At 60.5% G+C, this 18,241-nt stretch overlaps 1 protein-coding gene across 4 annotated transcripts in view; it reads left to right on the forward strand.

Annotated features, from left to right (window-relative positions):
* The first annotated feature begins 1,692 nt into the window (after positions 1-1,692).
* The window catches only part of NTNG2 (netrin G2), a 48,002-nt gene continuing 31,453 nt past the window's right edge, over positions 1,693-18,241 (forward strand). The window contains exons 1-3 of one of the 4 annotated variants that reach the window (XM_059658373.1): positions 1,733-2,344; positions 5,825-5,949; positions 6,452-6,873. In XM_059658373.1, coding sequence (XP_059514356.1) covers positions 6,661-6,873 — 213 coding nt within the window. In that variant the 5' untranslated portion in view covers positions 1,733-2,344; positions 5,825-5,949; positions 6,452-6,660. Of the gene's footprint in view, positions 2,345-3,349; positions 3,484-5,824; positions 6,874-18,241 lie in introns of those variants that run through there. The other 3 variants (XM_059658374.1, XM_059658371.1, XM_059658372.1) reach the window with 3 other exon arrangements.

Genomic DNA, 18,241 nt, shown 5'->3' on the forward strand with positions numbered 1-18,241 from the left:
TCTTGTTGGCTGTTGTGACAGCAGCCAGTCTCCGCAAAGACGGAGGAGCAGGGCGGTTCCCAGGAATCGATGACCCTGCCTGGGGGGGCCATCACTCACCCTGCCTGCCAGGGAGCCCACACCGTGCAGCACTGCTGCCTGCAGGCCGAATGCTTAACCATCACAGGGAGCTGTGTTCTCAGAGGAGGAGCTTCCGCCCTCTGGAGGCTCCGAGGCCTGGGCTGGCCAGCATCTGGCCACAGAACAGCTCTGGGGGGCAGGGGGAGCTCTCTGGCAGGCGGGTGGATGGGATCTGAGTCCATGTGCGGGGGGAGCCCCCTTGTTTTGACCCCTCTTTGGGAAAGAAAGACTCACTATTCACATCTCACAGATGGGGAAACTGAGGTCCACAAGCCATCTGTGTGGTGCCCCCCAAGTTAACCAGCGAGCCAGGCAGTGGCAGAGGGCCACCTGGGGCCTGAGAACCCTGTCTCCCAGGTGAGAGACTTCCTTAGCTGTGTGACCTTGGGCAAGTAACTGCACATCTCTGAGCGTCATGCATCCCTTGACACAGGGCTGTTGGGAAGAATCAGTGGCTAATACACCATCTGGTTTGCACGGAGCCAGCATAAAACGAGTATTTCATACATGTCAGCTAGTACTATTATTATTATTAAAGCACACGGCAGTCTTTAACTCTGCACCCTCGGCCTGCTCTGTGACAACAGTGGAAGTGGGATCAGCAGCGCAGCCCCCCTCCAAGCTGAGGGGAGCCAAGAGCAGGGAGGGTTAGGGCGGAGGTAGGAGATGGTGGAGGGTGGGGTGCTCCTATGCCTGACACCCTCTGTGACCTTGGGCGAGTCTCTCTCTCTCTCTCTCTCTCTGTGTCCTCAGGCTCTTTGTTCTTGATGCATCTAAATGAGGGTGCTGCCTGCTGTGTGCTGCAGAGAGAAACCACCCTGGAGGGGGCCAGGAGCCCCTGCAAGTCCAGGGAAGGCCTGAAGCTCTGCCCACCGCCCTGCCAGCCAGCCTGGCAGGAAACCCCCAGGGGGATTGAGAGCCCAGGGCTTTCCAGGGCTGCCAACTGGTGGCCTCTGCCCTGGCCCCGGTGGGAGTCCTCCCACACCCTCCTCCCCAGCTAACCAGGGACTGCGCCCCTCCTGCCCCCCTACTCTGCTCTCCCACCGGAGCCGCTTGGCGGCTCCAAAGCAGGGCCCATCAGGGTGGAGGCGGCATGTGTCAGCTGGTATTCAGGCTCTGGTTGTGCGCTCACAACGCTCCCCCTCCCCATCTCCCCAAATCCACCCACCCACCCCTTTACCCACTGCTCGGGGCCTTCTGGGCGGCAGCACTTGGCGGAGGGAGTCAGAGCAGCAGCCTTGCGCCCTTGGCTGCTGGGGTAGGCGGACTGACTCACTCGGTCCCCTCCCCGCTGCCCATGGGGCAGCCCCCACGCCCATGGGCGCTGGCACCCCGTCAGGCCCCTGGGTCTCCGGAAAGGAAGCTGCCGCCCGGTGCCTGACCCGCGCTGGCTGAGGATGCGCTCTGCGCGCAGGGACCCGCGGGCCCCCGCGCCCGGAGGAGATGTGTAGCCAGCGACCCCCCAGAGCAGGCTCGCTCCCGCGGCCGCCTGCTGGGGCCACCCTGGCCGCGGGCCCGCCGGGACGCCCCTGCCCGCGGCGCCCCTCCCAGGGCCGTGGCGCGTCCCCCGAGTCTCGCAGTATTTCCTCCCTGCACCTTTAAGAAGACCGCTGCTCCGTGGTGGGATGGTGTGTTAAAGCCACACAGAGGAAGTTACGCAGCCCGGATCAGACCGAGAGATAAAAGCCGATGGCGATCGTGAGCGATGGCAGGCGGATTTAGCCTCGGCATTAACTTGGAGCTGAGTGCGGGGGGGCGGTGAAGCGCCCCGCCATCTGGCCCCAGCCGCGCAGGGGGATGCCCCGGCGCCCCGAGGACCAGCCGCGAAGCCCACCCGGGCCGGGGGCAGCCGGGCACCCGAGCGCGGGTCCTCTCCGAGCCGCCCAGGGGGACCCAAAAGTTTGCACTTGTTAGCAGCGACCTCCCGCTCGGCCGGGGCGGGCGATGCTGGCGGCGCGGGCGGCCCCCTCCCCCGGCCCGCGTCTCCGGGACGGCTGCGGGCGGCCCCCCCGGCGGCCGGAGGGCTCCCCAGCGCCACTCTGACGGCCACAGCGGGGCGGCCACCGCGGCGGCGGGAGCCGGGAGCGGCGCGGGAAGGAGCGCGGCCTGCAGCCCTCCGCCCTCGCCCCCACCCAGCGCCACCGAGGGGGAGGCGGCGCGCCGGAGGGTGGCGGTCCTCGGCCTCCGGGTCTCCGCGCCGGGCAGCCGCTCCGAGCTGAGCCGGGTAAGGCGGGCGGGGAGCCCGGGAGGCAGCGGGGGGGGGGGGGGGGGGAGCGGCTGCAGCTTTGCCAGCCTGGCTTCCTCTGAAAGGGCTTCGCTGCCCAGGCCGGCTCCCCGGGCCGGGCCGAGCCGCCGACAGCAGCCGGGCAGGGGCTCGGATGCAAAAGTTCTTTAGCGGCGGCTGAGACCGCGCAGGGCTGGAGCCGGAGAGGGGCGTGCGAGTGCATTTGTAGCGGCTCCTTAAAGGACTCGCTTGCCTTCAGGCCGGCTTCCCACCGGGGTCTTTCTCCAGCGTGTGTGTGTGTGTGGGGGGGGGGGGGATGGATGTTGCGAGAATGCCTGGGTGTGTTTGCAAAGAGGAAACTAACCCTTCTCTCGAGCCCGCCCCCCCCATTAAATTTCCACAGCTAGCGCCCACCCCACCCCCTTCCCGTGTCTCCGAAGCCGGGGACGTGTGAGCTGCAGAGGGAAACTCCTGGCCACCCAGGACTGGAAACTTCTTTCCTGCAGGGGAGGGGCGGGTGCATGGGGAGGGGGTTGCGCAGGGACCGGCTTGGGGACCCTGTGCAGGCCAGCCTCGGGCTGGGCGGGACACAGATGGGGGAGCAGGAGCCGCAGGGCGGCGGGAAGAGGACGGGGGCTCACGGCCGACCCACCGGGAGTAAGTTGCCTGCCTGTGGGGCGGGGAGGGGAGGGGAGGCGGCAGGGGAAATGGTGCAACTCATTTGCAGCGCTTCGCTCGCTCGGCGTCTTCTAAGTGAGGGAGGCTGCGTCCAGCCAGGGCGCACCCTCGGGGCCGGGCCGGCCTTCATTAAAAGCGTGATTATTAATTGTTCCCGCGCCTGGCACTCAACTTGGGAGGACAAAAAGCAGCCGCGGGGTCACCCGGCACGTCCAGGCGCTGTGCACGCCGTTCGCCGCGCCCCGGAGCGCGGACCCACCGGCCGGGCTGCGCGGGCCAAGCTGAGCCGCCCGCCCCGCAGCCCCGCCGCGGCCTCCTCCTCGCGCCCCGCCCCCCGCACTCAACTTTCCGGGGCTCCGCGGCCTCAGAGAGGGCGTGGGGTGGTCGGGAGCCGCGGAAGGCTCTTGTTCCCGGGCTGGGGCGCCGGCGCCTCCGGAACCCGGATGCTCGCGGAGCCGGCGGTGAGCGGGGCACCTACGGGACCGGCCCGGGGCAGGGAGAGGTCTGGCGGGGGACGTGGGGGGGGGGGCGGGGCGGGGGGAGACGGAAGGTAGCCCTGGTGGACTCCCCCTTTCTTCCCGGCACGTCCCCCTGAAGGCAGTTTCGCCCTCCTCGGCTGCCCCGCTGGGAAGGGAGAGGGAACCTCGGGTGCCGGGGTCCCCGGAGAAGCCCCAGCACCCCCTCCAGGGACCCCGGGGGCGCCGCGCCCTCGGCGGGCGGCAAGTTTCCCACGAGGCCAGGGCGCAGCCGGCAGGTCCGGGAGGAGCCAGCTCCCCGCTTGGAGAGGCGCTAATTCAATAAGACAGAGAAAGCGGAGTTGAGAAATCCTGGTAAAATCTAATTTTCGGGTTTTAATACCCTGGCTATCAGCCCCCCTCGGCTCCGAGGACTCTTAAAAGAAAATAAAGCGCATCGATCCCATTTGTTTCGGGGGCTGCAGTTTCTTCATAATATCAGGTGGAGATTTATTTTCCGAGGAGAAGCCGATCCGCCGGGATGCAACCTCTCACTCTGAAACGTCCCCGCGGGCTCTCCCGGCGGCGTTCCGCCTCCCCGTTCCGGGGCCTGTGGCGTCCCTCCGCCCCCTCCCTTTTTTGCTTTTTGGCAAAAACCGACTGTCATATTCTCTTGCCGAGTTCACAACTCCCCGACGGCGGCGCCCAATTGATTGACTAGTTGTAAACATATCCATTACCCCCGCCCCCGGCGGATTCGGTTGTTGTCCGCACCATTTTCCAGGGAACGCGTGGCATTTAAGCCAACAGAACTGCCATGCAATGAATAGGTTTGCGAGTAGCCCGGTGCTCCCCCTGCCCCGGCCTCCTGGCCCCCCGCCCAGTGCCCACCCAGCGCCCGCCCAGCCCGGAGTCCCGGAGCCCCCTCTGCCTCCGGGAGCCCCTACCTGTTGGGGAACAGTTGGGACTGGAGGCTGGAAGGATTCATTAGGGACCTGCTGTGTTCTGGGCGGCACAAAGCTCACTTGGGTAGAAGCATCCAAACCTTTGCAGGCCGCGCTATTTTATTTTTACTACAATTTCTCGGGTTGTAAAAATAGTCGCCAGGCGGGTTCTTTCTGAGAGTTTTCTAGCCAGGAGCGAATTCAAGGCCGGGCAGCCTCTATAACAGGTTTCTTTTACAGCCAGAGGTGAGCCGGGAGAATGTGGTCCCCTCCCCCTCATCCATCTCCATCTAGCGCTCTTCAGCCAGCCAGGGGGGCAGGGGCCGCCTCCTTAATTCAGATTTACGACCTGGGCCTGCCTGGGCCTGGAGCTCAGGGCGCTGGCTTCTCCCGGGAAGGTGCTGAGTCGCCAAGCCCCCTGGGGACCATGCCCGCCCTCCCAGTTTGTCCTGCGGGCAGGAATGCGTCTGTGTCTGGGTGGAGAATGGGGTCTGGTGCAGTGGCTGGTGGGGGTGTCCAGGGGAGCCTGGCTGGTTCGCACCACGCTGCAGCCCTTGGGGGACTTAGATGCAATGACTGCCGACATGAGAACCAGCATACTTAGTAAGGCAGGGCTTCTGCCGTGACTCACGGCGGTGACCTTTGCCCTGTTGGCTCCTGTTTCTGGTCGGGCGGGCTCCCAGCCGGCTGGACTCCTCCTGGTGATGTATATCTATGCCCTGCCGGGGAGCACAGCACATCACCGGGCTCGTGTTTTTCGCAAGAGGACATCCGTATTAGTCACATCTATTTGGGCTTTTTAAGATAATTGCCAGTAGCTTAAAATAGGAAAGCCATAATCATAATAGTGATCCGTTTATAAACAGCCCCTCTGCGGATGGTTGCAAACTGTTGGCCTCGATCAGAAAACCCAAATGACAGAGTGCTGTCACTTCTGTTGAAGGCTTCAGCATCCCTCGTTTCTTAGGATTGAAAATGAAACTCGCCAGCTCCGAGTTCGGAGAGGTGTGTATCCGACCGACCTGGCCCGCTCCTGGCCCGCTGTCTACCTGTACGCACAGCCCCTCGGCGCTAGGGGTACAATCGCAGCTCCGCTGTGCCTGGTCGGTGGGGGTGTTTTAAAGCCACCGTTCATTCTTGGCTGCTGGGGATGTTTTAGGGAGTCGCCGGCCCCAAGCAAGGGCACTTCTGCTGGCCTAACGCCCCCATTAAGCGAGGAGAAAACGCACCACCTTTTTAATAATGTGCCCGGCCTCCAAGTGTGCAACTCCAATATTCATAAAAATAACCCAGCTTCCTCAGAGACCTCGCTAATGCAGCCTCATTTTTTGCACATTTTGCCAGAGAGCTTTTGTTCTTATACATCTCTGTCCCCCCCTTCTTCTCTTTTTAATTTGTTGCAGGTGTTGTTGCTAATGAGCTCTCCTTCCCTCTTCCCATGAAAGGCAAGCCAGACCCTGAGTCCCCGCATGGATGGAGCTCAAGTCCCAGGAACTTCATAATAAGTTGCCAGTGGCTACCAGCCAAGGTCAGCCGGCCCCCGCTCGTGCCGGTCCCCACCAAGGCAGAGCCCAATAAGCTGCTCCCCAGTTAACACCTCCGTCGCTTTTTTATGTTCCAGTCTGGCCACACAATCGTTGTCACTTTCAACTCACATGAAAAGAAATCTTTTTTATGGGTCTGAGATGCCAAGTCCAGTCCCGTAGAGGGACCGGGTTTCCAGCTCACCCGTCCGCCTCCTGATTTCATTTCATCTTTACAACACAGGCCGGAGGGTGGTTTTGCGGGAGTGGTGAGCACATCACACATGAAGGGCCCTTTAAAGACCAGGACTGGCTGGAAGGACAGAAATTAAAGGCACTCTGATCCGGCCCCATGCCAGCTCCCGCGGAGTGCCTCCCGATCCCATTTCCATCCACTGTCACAACCGGAGAGTCTGCCTGAGTTGATCAGGTTCCCCTGCGGGAGAGGGGGAATGCCAAGGTCAGGAGGACTCCGAGTGATGGGCCACCGTTTGATCTGCCCATCAGCAGTCTGAGAAACGCTGGCTCCGAGGTTTCCTCCCGGCCTTTGGGGAAAAGCAAGTTCCTCGCTGCTCCCCGGCAGCGCCGTTCCCTGGGACCTCCGCCTCCACCGCCTGGCAGATGCGGCCCGTCCATGCTGAGGCCTCGAGCCCCGCCTGACCCAGCCGCCGCCTCTCCAGGGCCCCTCTGGGCCGCACCCCCCGTACTGCACAGCCATGCTGGGCCTGCTGGCTCTCCTCCTGCACTGCCTCCCGCTGGCCGCCGGGGACTATGACATCTGCAAATCCTGGGTGACCTCGGATGAGGGCCCCACCTGGGAGTTCTACGCCTGCCAGCCCAAGGTGATGCGCCTGAAGGACTACGTCAAGGTGAAGGTGGAGCCCAAGGGCATCACGTGCGGAGACCCCCCTGAGAGATTCTGCTCCCACGTGAGTCAGCCCACTGGGGCTCTGTCTGCTCGGGCCCATGGGAGGGCGTCTGGGAGGGCGTCTGGGACGGCCCCTGGGAGTGGGTGAGCAGAGTGGGGGCGCCAAGGCAAAAGGTTGACTTGAATGCAGTTTGGAGTCTGTCCCACCTTGGAAACGTGCCAAAGCGAAGGCCGCCCTGAGGACCCTGGGGTCATGTGACATTATTCTCTGGGGTGGGGAAGTTCCTGCCCAGGGGACCGCTGGATCCTTTTCTCTTGGGAAAACTGTAGTTGTCACAGTCCCAGCCTCCCAGCTGTGCCCCGCCCACCAGAGAAGCCCCACCCACCAGACAAGCCCCGCCTCCCCGTAGGAAGTCTGCATTCTGGGTGAATGAGCAAGGCTACCTGCTGACCTCCCTCTGCTCATCCGTTCTGCCTCCCTATCCCACCTGATCCAATCCAGCAAACAGTGTTGCCCGGCCAGGGTGTGCCAAGCTCGCAGCCGGCCCTTTGCAGCTGGTGGGTGATGGAAGGGCAGAGGGAGGCAGGAGGGGTTAGACCAGGATGGCAGTGTGGCTGGTGCCCTTTCCAATTCCATCCCCACGTGCCACGGGGTATGTCAGTGCTCAGGTAATGTTAACAACAACAGCAGTAATAATAGCAGGGGTCATGCATGCAAGCTCCCTGAGTGCGTGGGCTTGGAGCTAGACATGCGTCATTCCATGGAGTCCTCCCCTCAGCGCAGCCAGGTTGACTCTGTGCTCCCAAAGTAGGAGTTGGGGCGGATGGCTCTGGATCCGTGGCATCTCTGGGCCTCTATTCCACCATCTGTGAAATGGGCACGCTAACAGCACACTCCGGTCATTGTAAGGAATACGTGAGCTAATTTGTATGTGTAACATGCTCAGGCTAGTGTCTGGCACAGAGCATGTGCCCCTTCGATGTTAGCTGTTGCCATTCCCATCGTACAGATGGAGAAACTGAGGCACACACACACCAGGAAGTATTCTGGTCCCCAAGTCACTGAGCTAAACCACCTTCTGAGAAGTGCCTTCCCCACTGGGCTTGTTCTGGAGGCTCAGGGCCTGGCAGGAGGCCGGGCAGGGCAGCCAGGCTGCGGGAGCTCACGGGAGGGGCTCAGCATTAACCTCAGGCTGTCTGCTGCCTCCGTGTCCTTGCGTGGAGGGCCTCCCGGTCTCTGGGTTTATGGCTGGACTGAGCTGGCGTCCCTGCCAGGCTCCTGAGGAGGCCTCAGCCCCAGGGGACGCTTCAGTCCTCTCCCAGGGCAGTCAGCCCAGGCAGGCAGGTCCCTGCTCGGTGGTGAAGTCGTGAGCTGTCACTGTGGGCAGTGGCTGGGCTGGGGCGAGAGGGACGGCAGAAAGGCTGGGAGCTGGGGCCGGAGAGTCTGTGGGGATGAGGGCACTGGGGACCCCAGAGCGGCACTGGCTCAGGGACGGGCAAGGAGGCTGGCCCCTGAAGGTCAGGGGCAAGGCCAGGGGGAGCCCAGCTCTGTCCGCACCCAGGTGGCTGCCCACCCAGCTCAGGTGAGGACTTCTGCACACACTCCCTGGGCAGCGTCAACCTCTGCTTCTCTCTCGGATTATCCTTAACCGTATTTCTTCTCTTAAATATTAATCATTTCCTGAATGTGCTGGCAGGGGGAGGGGCAGGCAGCTAAATCGTCACTCACTGGGCCAGCTTCTGGTCAAGGACCGGAGGAGAGGAGATGACCATCACAGGCAAGTCCAAGGCCTCTCCTGGCCAGGCTGCTGGGATGCCCTTGGCCCTGAACCTCCGCCCTCCACAGAGAGCCCAGCCCAGCTGCCAGGGTGGCTGGTCACCCCCAGAGTCCTGACGCCCAGCAGCCCGAGCCCAGGCAGTGCCCTGGAGCCCTGGGCTTGGGAAGAGGCTTCTGACCCCCGCTTTCCTCCTGGGGTGACGGGAGGAGGCTGGGGAGCAGAGCTCTCACATCCCCTCATCGTGGGTCCTCGGGGTCTGATGGACGCAGCTGCTTCATTCCAGGCGGCCAGCGGCTCTGTCTTTGGTGACAGACGTGCAGCCCAGGAGGGTGGGGACGCTGCCTGGTTGGGTGGAGGTCAGGCTGCCTGGGGCGGGGGCCTGGCTTCCGCAGGGAGGAGGGGTCCCACCCAGATGGATTCAACCCCCCACACCCTTGTTGATTGCAGCTCCTCCCAGCAGGGCCTGTTGTCTCTAGGATGCTGTGGCTCGGGTGCCGTCCTAATCCCAGCTCAGGGATTAGAAGGTGTCGCCTAAATCCTGCCAAGGTCACTCGGTCTAGAAGGCGGCTGGGAACTCACCCACCGGGTGGCTGGGTCTCCCCTCTCCCCGCTTAGGGTCCCTGCTCTGCCACGGTGCAGGGCCAGGACGCAGCCGCCCCCGGTGTCCTGGTGCAGTGCTGGCACGTAGTAGCTGCTCAGTGTGCGGTACTGTTATTTGCTTCCTGTTGTTGTTGTTGTGCCCTTGGCGGCGTCCATCCCTGCCTTTTCTTCTCTGCCTCACTTCTGCCCGAGGAGTTCCAGTGTCAGGGTGCAGGCCGGCCTTGGATGCTCCGGCAGCTTCAACTCCTCCAGCTCAGCAGGTGTTGTTAATCGGCCACCAGGGGGCGCCCCAATGATCCCTTAACCTAGCCATGGCCCAGCGGGTCCCTATTCCCAGGCAACCCTCCTGCAGCGGGAGCTGGGCTGTCCCAACATCCAGCCACCTGGAGCCTGAGCCCCAGAGCACCCTGAGGGTGAAGGGGGGCCCAGGGGTGGCTGCCCTTTTCAGGGTTGGGGTGCAGACCCTCTCCGCCCCAGGCTTTGTCCTTCAGCAAAGCCACCTGAGAACTGAATTGTAAATTCCAGCCGGTGAGGAAGGGCAGGGAGAAGGAAGACCAAGATAAATGAATAAATAGAAGCCTATTGGCTCGAAGTGCACAATGAGAATTAATAGGGATGAGCTGTCAGCGAGGGTTCTCGGGCAAGGGCACGGTTTCAACAAGCGGAGACGCCCCAGCCCTCATTCCCGCCCGGCCGGGAGGGCCGCCTGCGAGGCTGTGGGGCCCACGAGAGGCGGGGGAGGCGGTGCCCAGAGAGGCCTCCCAATCCTGGAGGGCGGCTGCCGCTCCGGACCCCGATGGGTAGGGGGTGCCAGTGGGCACGAGGAGCTTGCTCCCAAGGAGGTGGCAGCTGCCGTGAAAGGAAGGAGGTTACCCTTCCCTTGTGCCTTTGAGATCAGCGCTAACCCTGAGCTTCAGGAGAGAGATGGTGAGGAGGGGGGAGGGCAGAGCACCAGCCACAGACCAGGCAGGTGACGTTCGCAGCGATCCCACAGCTCCCCACTTGCTACCCGAGTGTGGTCCTGGGCCCAGGAGCCTGGCCGCACCTGCTGGGCATGCAGAGTGCCGGTCCTCCCAGGGCTGACGGAAGCTGCTAACGGAGGACGGATGCAGGCAGGGCGTGGCCTGGGAAACGCTGCTTCCCTCCCCGGTCAGTGTCACCGACGCCTGGCGTTCCCGGGGGGGCCTTTCGGGTTAAGGGGGCAGTCGCTGCTGAGGGAGAAAGACACCGAGTGCAGGGTTCCCGGGAGTGAGCGGACGGAGCCGGGAGCTGAGATCCCTGAATGCTGGAGACAGGTAGAAGGTTCCAGAGAGAGGAAAGCCTGATATCCCAGCAAGAGCCACAGGCCTGGAATCTGAAGACCTGAGCCCGCATCCCGCCTTTGCTACTCCCTTCGGGCGTGGTGACCTGGAGGGAGGTCTGTAAACTGTCTGAGCCTCAGTTTCCCCATCTGTGATGGGGGACAGTCTGGCTGCCGTGCCTACCCCACCAGCTTCCTCTCTCAGCACACCTCCTGCGCGTCAGGGGCATGCGCTCTGTTCCAGTGTGAGGCTTCCTATTCCCATCTATCCAGGCTCGTGTTTTTATTGATTTCAGAGAGGAAGGGAGAGGAATAGAGAGATAGAAACATCGATGAGAGATAGAAACATTGGTCGGCTGCCTCCTGTACGCCCCCTACTGGGGACCAAGCCCGCAACCCGGGCCTGTGCCCTGACCGGGAATCGAACCGTGACCTGCTGGTTCCTGGGTCAATGCTCAACTCCTGAGCCACACCAGCCGGGCTAATTTATCCAATCTTGACAATCCTGCTTCCTCCATGGTGACGTGGACAGACATTAAGCATCGTTTCAGGGGCGCTAGCACACGGGGCCTTGGTCTTGGTAGACGGGGAAGCCGTGAAAGCACATCTCTAAGCACACACCTTCCTCAGCACCTGCTTTACCTTCTCTGTGCCTCTGTTCACCCAGATGCAGAGCAAATGGCCCCTCATCCTTCCCCCAGGAGGTCTGCTCAGCTGATTAATGCAGGTGGCAGGCGGGTCTTGGAGGCCTTAAGTCCCTGCCCCACCTCCTGCCAGACCTCCACGTTCAGAACGTGTTTCCGAGGTGACCAGCCCCCTGGCCCGGCCCCCTCCCCGCTCTCACCCTGGCCCCAACCCACAGAGGCGGGTGTGGGACCCCCTCCCAGCCTCCCTCCCTCCGACGCACCTCTCCAGCCCTAGACCTGAGGTCTGACCTCACGCCAGGCATGGTCGTGAGGAAAAGCGAGATGCAAATCCAAGTCAGCAACAAGAGAAACGCAACAGACGTTAGAGACAAGGCCGGCCCGGCTCCCCCAGCCCTCCCGCCATTTTCCCTCCTTGCCTGTCTCCTTCGCCTCCGCGCCTTCCTCTGCTTCCTCATTTCCGAGGCTTCCCGGTTCACCTGGATCACCTGCTCCAGGAGGCTGCCTGCTCCCCGGCCCAGGTGGGTCAGAGCATCCCCACCTGGGCGCCTCCCTGTCACTGTTCTCACGGAGGCGGCCCATTGGGTAAGAGGTCAGGCCCTGAGGGCAGAGACGTTGAGGTTGGCATCCCCTGCTGTGTGACCTTTGACTTGAGGCTAACCCCTCTGAGCCTTAGTTCCTTAAATCGGAGCTATTAATAGAATACGCATATGGGCCTGTCGTAAGCAGTGCCTGGCATGTAGTAGATGCTCAATTCACATGAGTTATTATACTCCTGCTGTTTGCTTCCTGCTTGGATTTGGAGCTCCTCAAAGGCAGGGTGCAGCTTTGCGTCCCTCCCTCTTGGCTCAGTCAGTGCTCAGTAAGCGTTTACTGAAAGAATGGATGGGTGGGTAGAAGGGCGGTGTAACCCAGGAAGGCTTCTCGGAGGAGGAGAGATCAGAGCTGAGTCTGCTTCTCTGCACTGGAGTCCCTGCTCTGTGGGCGCTGTGATCAGATGACACCAGGAGCCTGCACAGCTGCATCCTGAGGCAGGAAGGAACTTTAGAGCCTGAGCTTCGCCCGACCCTTAGTTAGAGCCACTCCGTCTCGAATCGCCAGAGGCAGGCCCGGCGTCGGACAAGAATAGTTCCACGTGTGACATCTCGTTGCACAGGGACGGCTCCTTCCCCAGCAGCAGACAGGTGCCTGAGAGGTCTGGGGCCGCATGAGTGAGATCCTTGCCCCTGACTTTCCTTAAGAGAGTGGGTTTGGGTCCAGACCCCCTGCCGAGGGTGGGGGGCAGTGCAGCTGGAGCGAGGGGGGGGGGCACCTGTGGTGGCCGAGGATTTGGGACCTGGGATGCAGCAAACCGGGCTCATCTGTCTTCCGCCCTCCGGGTGTGGTGCTTGGATAAGTCCCTGTGGCTCTGAGCCTCGGTTTGCGCATCTGAAAATGGGGCTGGTACGGGACAGGTGGAAGGGAGCTTGTGCTGATGGGATGAGACAGGCATGTAAAGGCCTCAGCTGGGGGCCTGGCACCAAATAAAGGTTCCAAAGGGGAATTTTTTTTCCATCCTAGAGTGTAGCTTGAGAGACAAAAGGAGGAGAAAAAGCAGAAAGTACAGACTGAGGATGGTCCCGTCGGCCAGCTGTGTCCCGTGGGGGACAGTCGCGTGGGCTGTGGTCCAGGGGCTGGGCAGCAGGGTGGCCTGGGGTGGGCTCTGGCCTTGAAGGGCGGGCAGGGTTAGAGGAGCGGTGGTGAGGGCAGGAGAAACGCTGTGAGGGAAAGTGTGTGGATGACGGGGACAAGCCACTCACCGCTCAGGCCCTCGAAGCCCTCCCAGCCCCTAGTCCCCTACGCCTGTGGGGCGGGGGTTACTGTGCCATTGGATGGATGAACAAACTGAGGCTTCCCAAGGCCCCCAAGTGGGTCAACCTTCCTCTGTGGGCTCATAGCCAATCTCTAGGGTCTGGGGGTTAGGCCGAGGGGGTGGCAGCAGGGAGGGGAGGGGGGACCCGAGGGCAGGCTGGGGCCTGGAAGGCCCGAGCCTCAGGCTGGCACAGAGCTGGGCAGGCTCAAAGGGCCGCTCCAAGCTGCACCTCTTGCCTTCACCCCCAGCCGTCGCCGCCCCAGGAACGGGCTGTGGCCGCAGCTCTGTCCCCATCACGCAGCCCCCGGCCGGGGCACTCCTGGCTGGGACCCTGCCGGGCCCCTGTGGCCGACGAGGAGGCCCCGCTTCTCCCTGGAGGGGCCCGGAAAGTGGGAAATGGCAGATGAGGCAGAAACCGGTTCCGCTGGGCTTTGGTTTGCGGGTTCTGATTTGTTTTTCATCAGCAGCAGATTTGCTGAAATATATGAAAATGTGTTTCTAGTTCCCTGAGCGCACGCCAACTGCTGGCGGGGGGCGGCATGTCAGAGCAGAGCGAGCGCGGGCTGGGTGCCCGGCAGCTCCAGGCCCCGGCAGCCTCCTTGCTGCGGGGACGCCATGCCAGGCCCCCAGCCTCAGTTTCCCCAACTGTGCACCCTGGGGTTTGGCTAGACTGACCGGATCCTGAGTGATGGCCAGATACGTTCTGGGGTTTGGGGAAATCTAGGCTGGGGGTTAGCCTTGCTCACAAACAGACCACATGGGGGGGGGGGGCGTGCAGCTCGAGGCTTCTTTTTCAAGTTCCAATCCCTCCATCAGAGTATTCTCGGAAATGAAAATCCAAGCAAAGGAAAGCAAGCCAAGTGCTAACATATAACGCCCCAGCACAAATAAACTCACTTATTTTTTTAATGGATGGAATTTACATGTAACATTGTATTCGTTTTAAGTGTTCAACATAATGGTTTGATACATGTATTTATTTGAAAGGATGACCACAGTAAGTTTAGTTGGCATCCATCACCACACATAGTTTTAAAATATTATTTTTGTGATGAAGGCATTATTTAAAAAAATTTTCTTTCATTTTTAAATTGAGGTGAAATTGACATAGCATGAAATTAACCACTTCAAAATGTTATTGCTGTAAAGTACACATAACATAAAATTTGCCTTTTTTGTGCATTTGTAAGTGAACAGTGCAGTGGCATTTAGCACATTCACAGAGCTGTGCGACCACCACCTCTGTCCAGTTCCAGAACATTCCCATCCCCCCGAAAGGAAATCCCATCCCCATGAGCAGTCACTCCCCACTTCTGCCTCCTCCAGCCCTGGCAACCCGGTCTGCTCTCTGCCCATGGTTCCGCCTCTTCTAGATGTTCCGTGTAAATGGAATCACGCAATGTGTGACTTCTGTGTCTGGCTCCTTTCACTCGGCATGTTGTCTTTGAGGCTCACCCATGTAGCAGGTGTCAGCACCCACTCCTTTTTCGTGGCTGGGTAATATTCCTCTGTATCTACCACAGTTGTTTATCCACTCATCAGTTGATGGACATTAGGGTTGTTTCCACTTTTTCGGGCTATTATAAATAATATTAGAGGCCCAGTGCATGAAATTTGTGCATGGCGTGGGGGGGGGGTCCCTCAGCCCGGCCTGCACCCCCTCCAATCCGGGACCGCTGGCTCCTAACCGCTCGCCTGCCTGCCTGCCTGATCGCCCCTAACTGCTCCCCTGCCGGCCTGATTGACCCCTAACTGCTCCCCTGCCGGCCTGATTGCCCCTGATTGCCCTCCCCTGCTGGCCTGATCGCCCCTAACTGCCTCTGCCTCGGCCCCTGCCATCATGGCTTTGTCCAGAAGGACATCTGGAAGATGGCCGGTCTAATTAGCATATTACCCTTTTATTAGTATAGATTGTTATGAACCTTTGTGGACAAGTTTTTCCATAAGCCTGTGTTCCCATTTCTCTTGGGTGCATAGCTAGGAGAGGAGTGGCTGGGTCACGTGGTAATTTTTATATTTAAGTTTGTGAGGAACTGCCGGACTGTTTCCCACGGTGGCTGCACCATTTACATCCCCACCAGCACTGCACAAAGGTTCCGATTTCTCCACATCCTCGCCAACATTTGTTATTTATTATGGTCACCCGAGTGGGTGTGCAGTGGATCTCATGGTGGTTTTGATTTGCGTTTCCCTGATGACCAGCGATGCTGGGCATCGTATGCGTATGGGCCATTTGCATGTCTTTGAAGAAATGTCTAGTCTTGCCCATTTTTAAATTGAGTTGTTTGTTGCTGTTGAGTTGTGCATGTTCTTCATATAATCTGGATGCTAGGCTCTTGTCAGACATATGATTGGAAGAGGTTTTCCCCATCTACAAACAATCTTTTACTCTCTGACGTGTCCTTCGATACACAAAAAGTTTTCATTTTAGTCAAGTCTAATTTATCCACTTCCTCCTTTTGTTGTCACAGCTAGGAAACCACTGCAGAATGGAAGGTTGTAAACATTTGCCCCTCTGTTTTCTTCTGAGACATTTATAGCTTTAGCTCTGATGTTTAGGTGTTGTACATGGTGTAAGAGAAGCGTCCAACTTCTTTTTTTTTTTTTTTTAATATAGCTTTATTGATTTCAGAGAGGAAGGGAGAGGGGTAGAGAGTTAGAAACATCGATGAGAGAGAAACATCGATCAGCTGCCTCCTGCACATCCCCTCCTGGGGATGTGCCCACAACCCAGGTACATGCCCTTGACCGGAATTGAACCTGGACCTTTCAGTCCGCAGGCCGGCGCTCTATCCACTGAGCCAAACCGGTTAGGGCCAACTTCATTCTTTTGCGTGTGGATGCCCCGTTCTCCCGGCAACGTTTGCTGAAGAAACTGTTCTTTTCATCCAGTGTCCTTGGCCCCCTTCTGGAAAACCAATGGGTGTAGGTGTGAGGGGGGTGGTCCTGGACGCTCAAAACGTATTCCCCAGAGGCACGGAGCCTTCCAGGTGCAGCTCTTAACGCTCCTGCAGGGCAGAAACTGGTTTTCCCTATTGTCCCCATTTCACAGATGGCGAAACTGAGACTCCAATACTGAGTGGCAGGGCCAGGCTCAGATGCAGGCCCTAATCATTTAACCACTAAGCCACGGGGGGCCCGAGGACAGGGAGAGCCCAGCTGCTCCCCCCTCCCCCCTCCCCCTCCCTCTTTTTACTAACATATCTTGTTGGTTGGGATGCTGACTTTGATTGTCTTCAAGGAGGGTCACTGGGGAGAAGATGCTGTGACCTGTGGCCTCTCTCTGGTCTCGGAATGTCTCCTCTCCCAGGCTCACCAGAGCGCCAGATCCCACCCGGTGGCGCGTGGACAGAGTGGGTGATAAATCGGTGCTGATGGTGTTTGTCCCTCACTCAAATAGCCCAGATGGAAGGGCCTCAGGCATCAGCTCAGACCAGAGTGAACTGTGTCCCTACCATTGGGACTGACTGCCCGGGGGACAGTGGTGCCTGGCTCTGGGCTGCCGGTGTCCCCTGCCCCTCCCCGGGCAGTCCGAGGGCTCCTGTGAGCACAACACGAAACCACCTATGAGCCTAATCACCCGTTTCCTGGTTTCCTGTGCCGGGGGGCGGGGGTGGGGGGTTGGGGGGGGGAGCTGCGGCCCAGCAGGATGCAGTGACCGCACGGGCCACCAGGGAGGGGCAGCAGGCCCAGGAGTTTCAGCCGTGGCCCATGGCTCTCATTCTTCAAAAGAGTGGTCTTGCTCTGGCTGGTTTGGCTCAGTGGATAGAGCATCGGCCTGCGGACCAAAGGGTCCCAGGTTCGATTCCAGTCAAGGTCACATGCCCGGTTCAGTTCCCAGTAGGGGACGTACAGGAGGCAGCCAATCGAGGATTCTCTCATCATTGATGTTCTCTCTCTCTCTCTCCCTCTCTCTCTCTCTCTCTCTCTCTCTCTCCCACTTCCTCTCTGAAATCAATAAAAATATATTAAAAAAAAAACCAAAACAACAACAAAACAAAAGAGTGGACTGGAGCCTGGGGAGGAGGCACTCGCACCGGCGCTCACGGGGAGGCGCCCTCACACGGGCACTTCGGGGGAGTGGGGTGCGGTCTGAAAGCCGCCTTCGGGGAGGTGTGGCCACAGGTTACCGTGTTTGGGTCGGGTCTGCTCAGCTGAGCTCCCCCTCGAGGCACTGCTCAGAGCCGACCGAGGGCCCCCCCGGCCCGCACACCCGGTCCTCCCTGCTGTGGCCACGCTGAGCGGCGGGCAGGGGGATGTCGGTGTCGCGTGGGCAAGGCCACGGGTGAGGCAGGATGGCGGGTGGAGCGTTAAGGATCCCTGCTCAGTCAGCGCCCGGGATGCCATCCCCCCCCCACCGTATGGTGGCTGGGGGTCCAGCCCCAGCCCTCCGCCAGGGGCCGCAGGGAGTCGGGGTCAGGGGGGTACACCCTGCGCATTGCGGGGTCTGGTGCGTCTCAACATGCCCATCGCGCAGGGCCGGCATCTGGGACGCACTTCTGTGCAGCGTGTCCCTCCACAGCACCCAGACAGGTGACAGGATGGGGCGGGCGCTCAGAGGGGAGAGTCTCCCAGGTTTGCACAGCAGCGACACTCCCAGGGCCTTGACCCCTGCCCCCCCCCCCCCCGTTCTATAGCCCACAAGTCCCTTAGCTGGTAGAGGGGACCCAGAGCCTCAGGGTGCAACGACAGAGCGGGCACCTCCTCTCAGGGTCTCTGTGGAAAGGAATTAAACGGGTCCATGTTTGTGAGTCCGTCCAGATCTCAGCCCGGGCTCCCAGCGCTCCCCCTCCTCGGAAAGGGACTGGTCCCAAGGCCTGGGCCCCACCAGCCCTTCCCCCCGTTTGTCCCGGTGCGTGGGGCCCATGGGACCCCGCAGCCCCTCATTCCAGCTCCCTCCTGCTGCCCGAGTCATTTGTCCACTTGACTCCAAGCATCGACCAGGGAAATGAAAGGAAATGAAACATGACCAGCGGCTGGTGTTGGGTGAAGGTGAACAGGAGGCCAGTGAGAGACGGGGCGCGGGGAGCCCGCTCCCCCCACCACAGGAAGTGGCGGTGCCCTCTCCCGGGACTGTGGGTTCCAGGATTGGCCCCTCCCTCTGGAGAATCAAGAGACAGCCCAAGGCAGTGGCAGCAACAGGAGAAGCAGCTGTGCAAAGGGCCTGCTGTCCCTGTCCCTGTCCCTGTCCCTGTCCCCACCCTGGTACCAACCAAACCCTTGCCCACAGCTCCGGGGCTGGCATGGGCTGGGGC

This window comes from Myotis daubentonii, chromosome 11 (genome assembly GCF_963259705.1).
Source record: "Myotis daubentonii chromosome 11, mMyoDau2.1, whole genome shotgun sequence".
Taxonomy (NCBI): Eukaryota; Metazoa; Chordata; class Mammalia; order Chiroptera; family Vespertilionidae; genus Myotis; species Myotis daubentonii.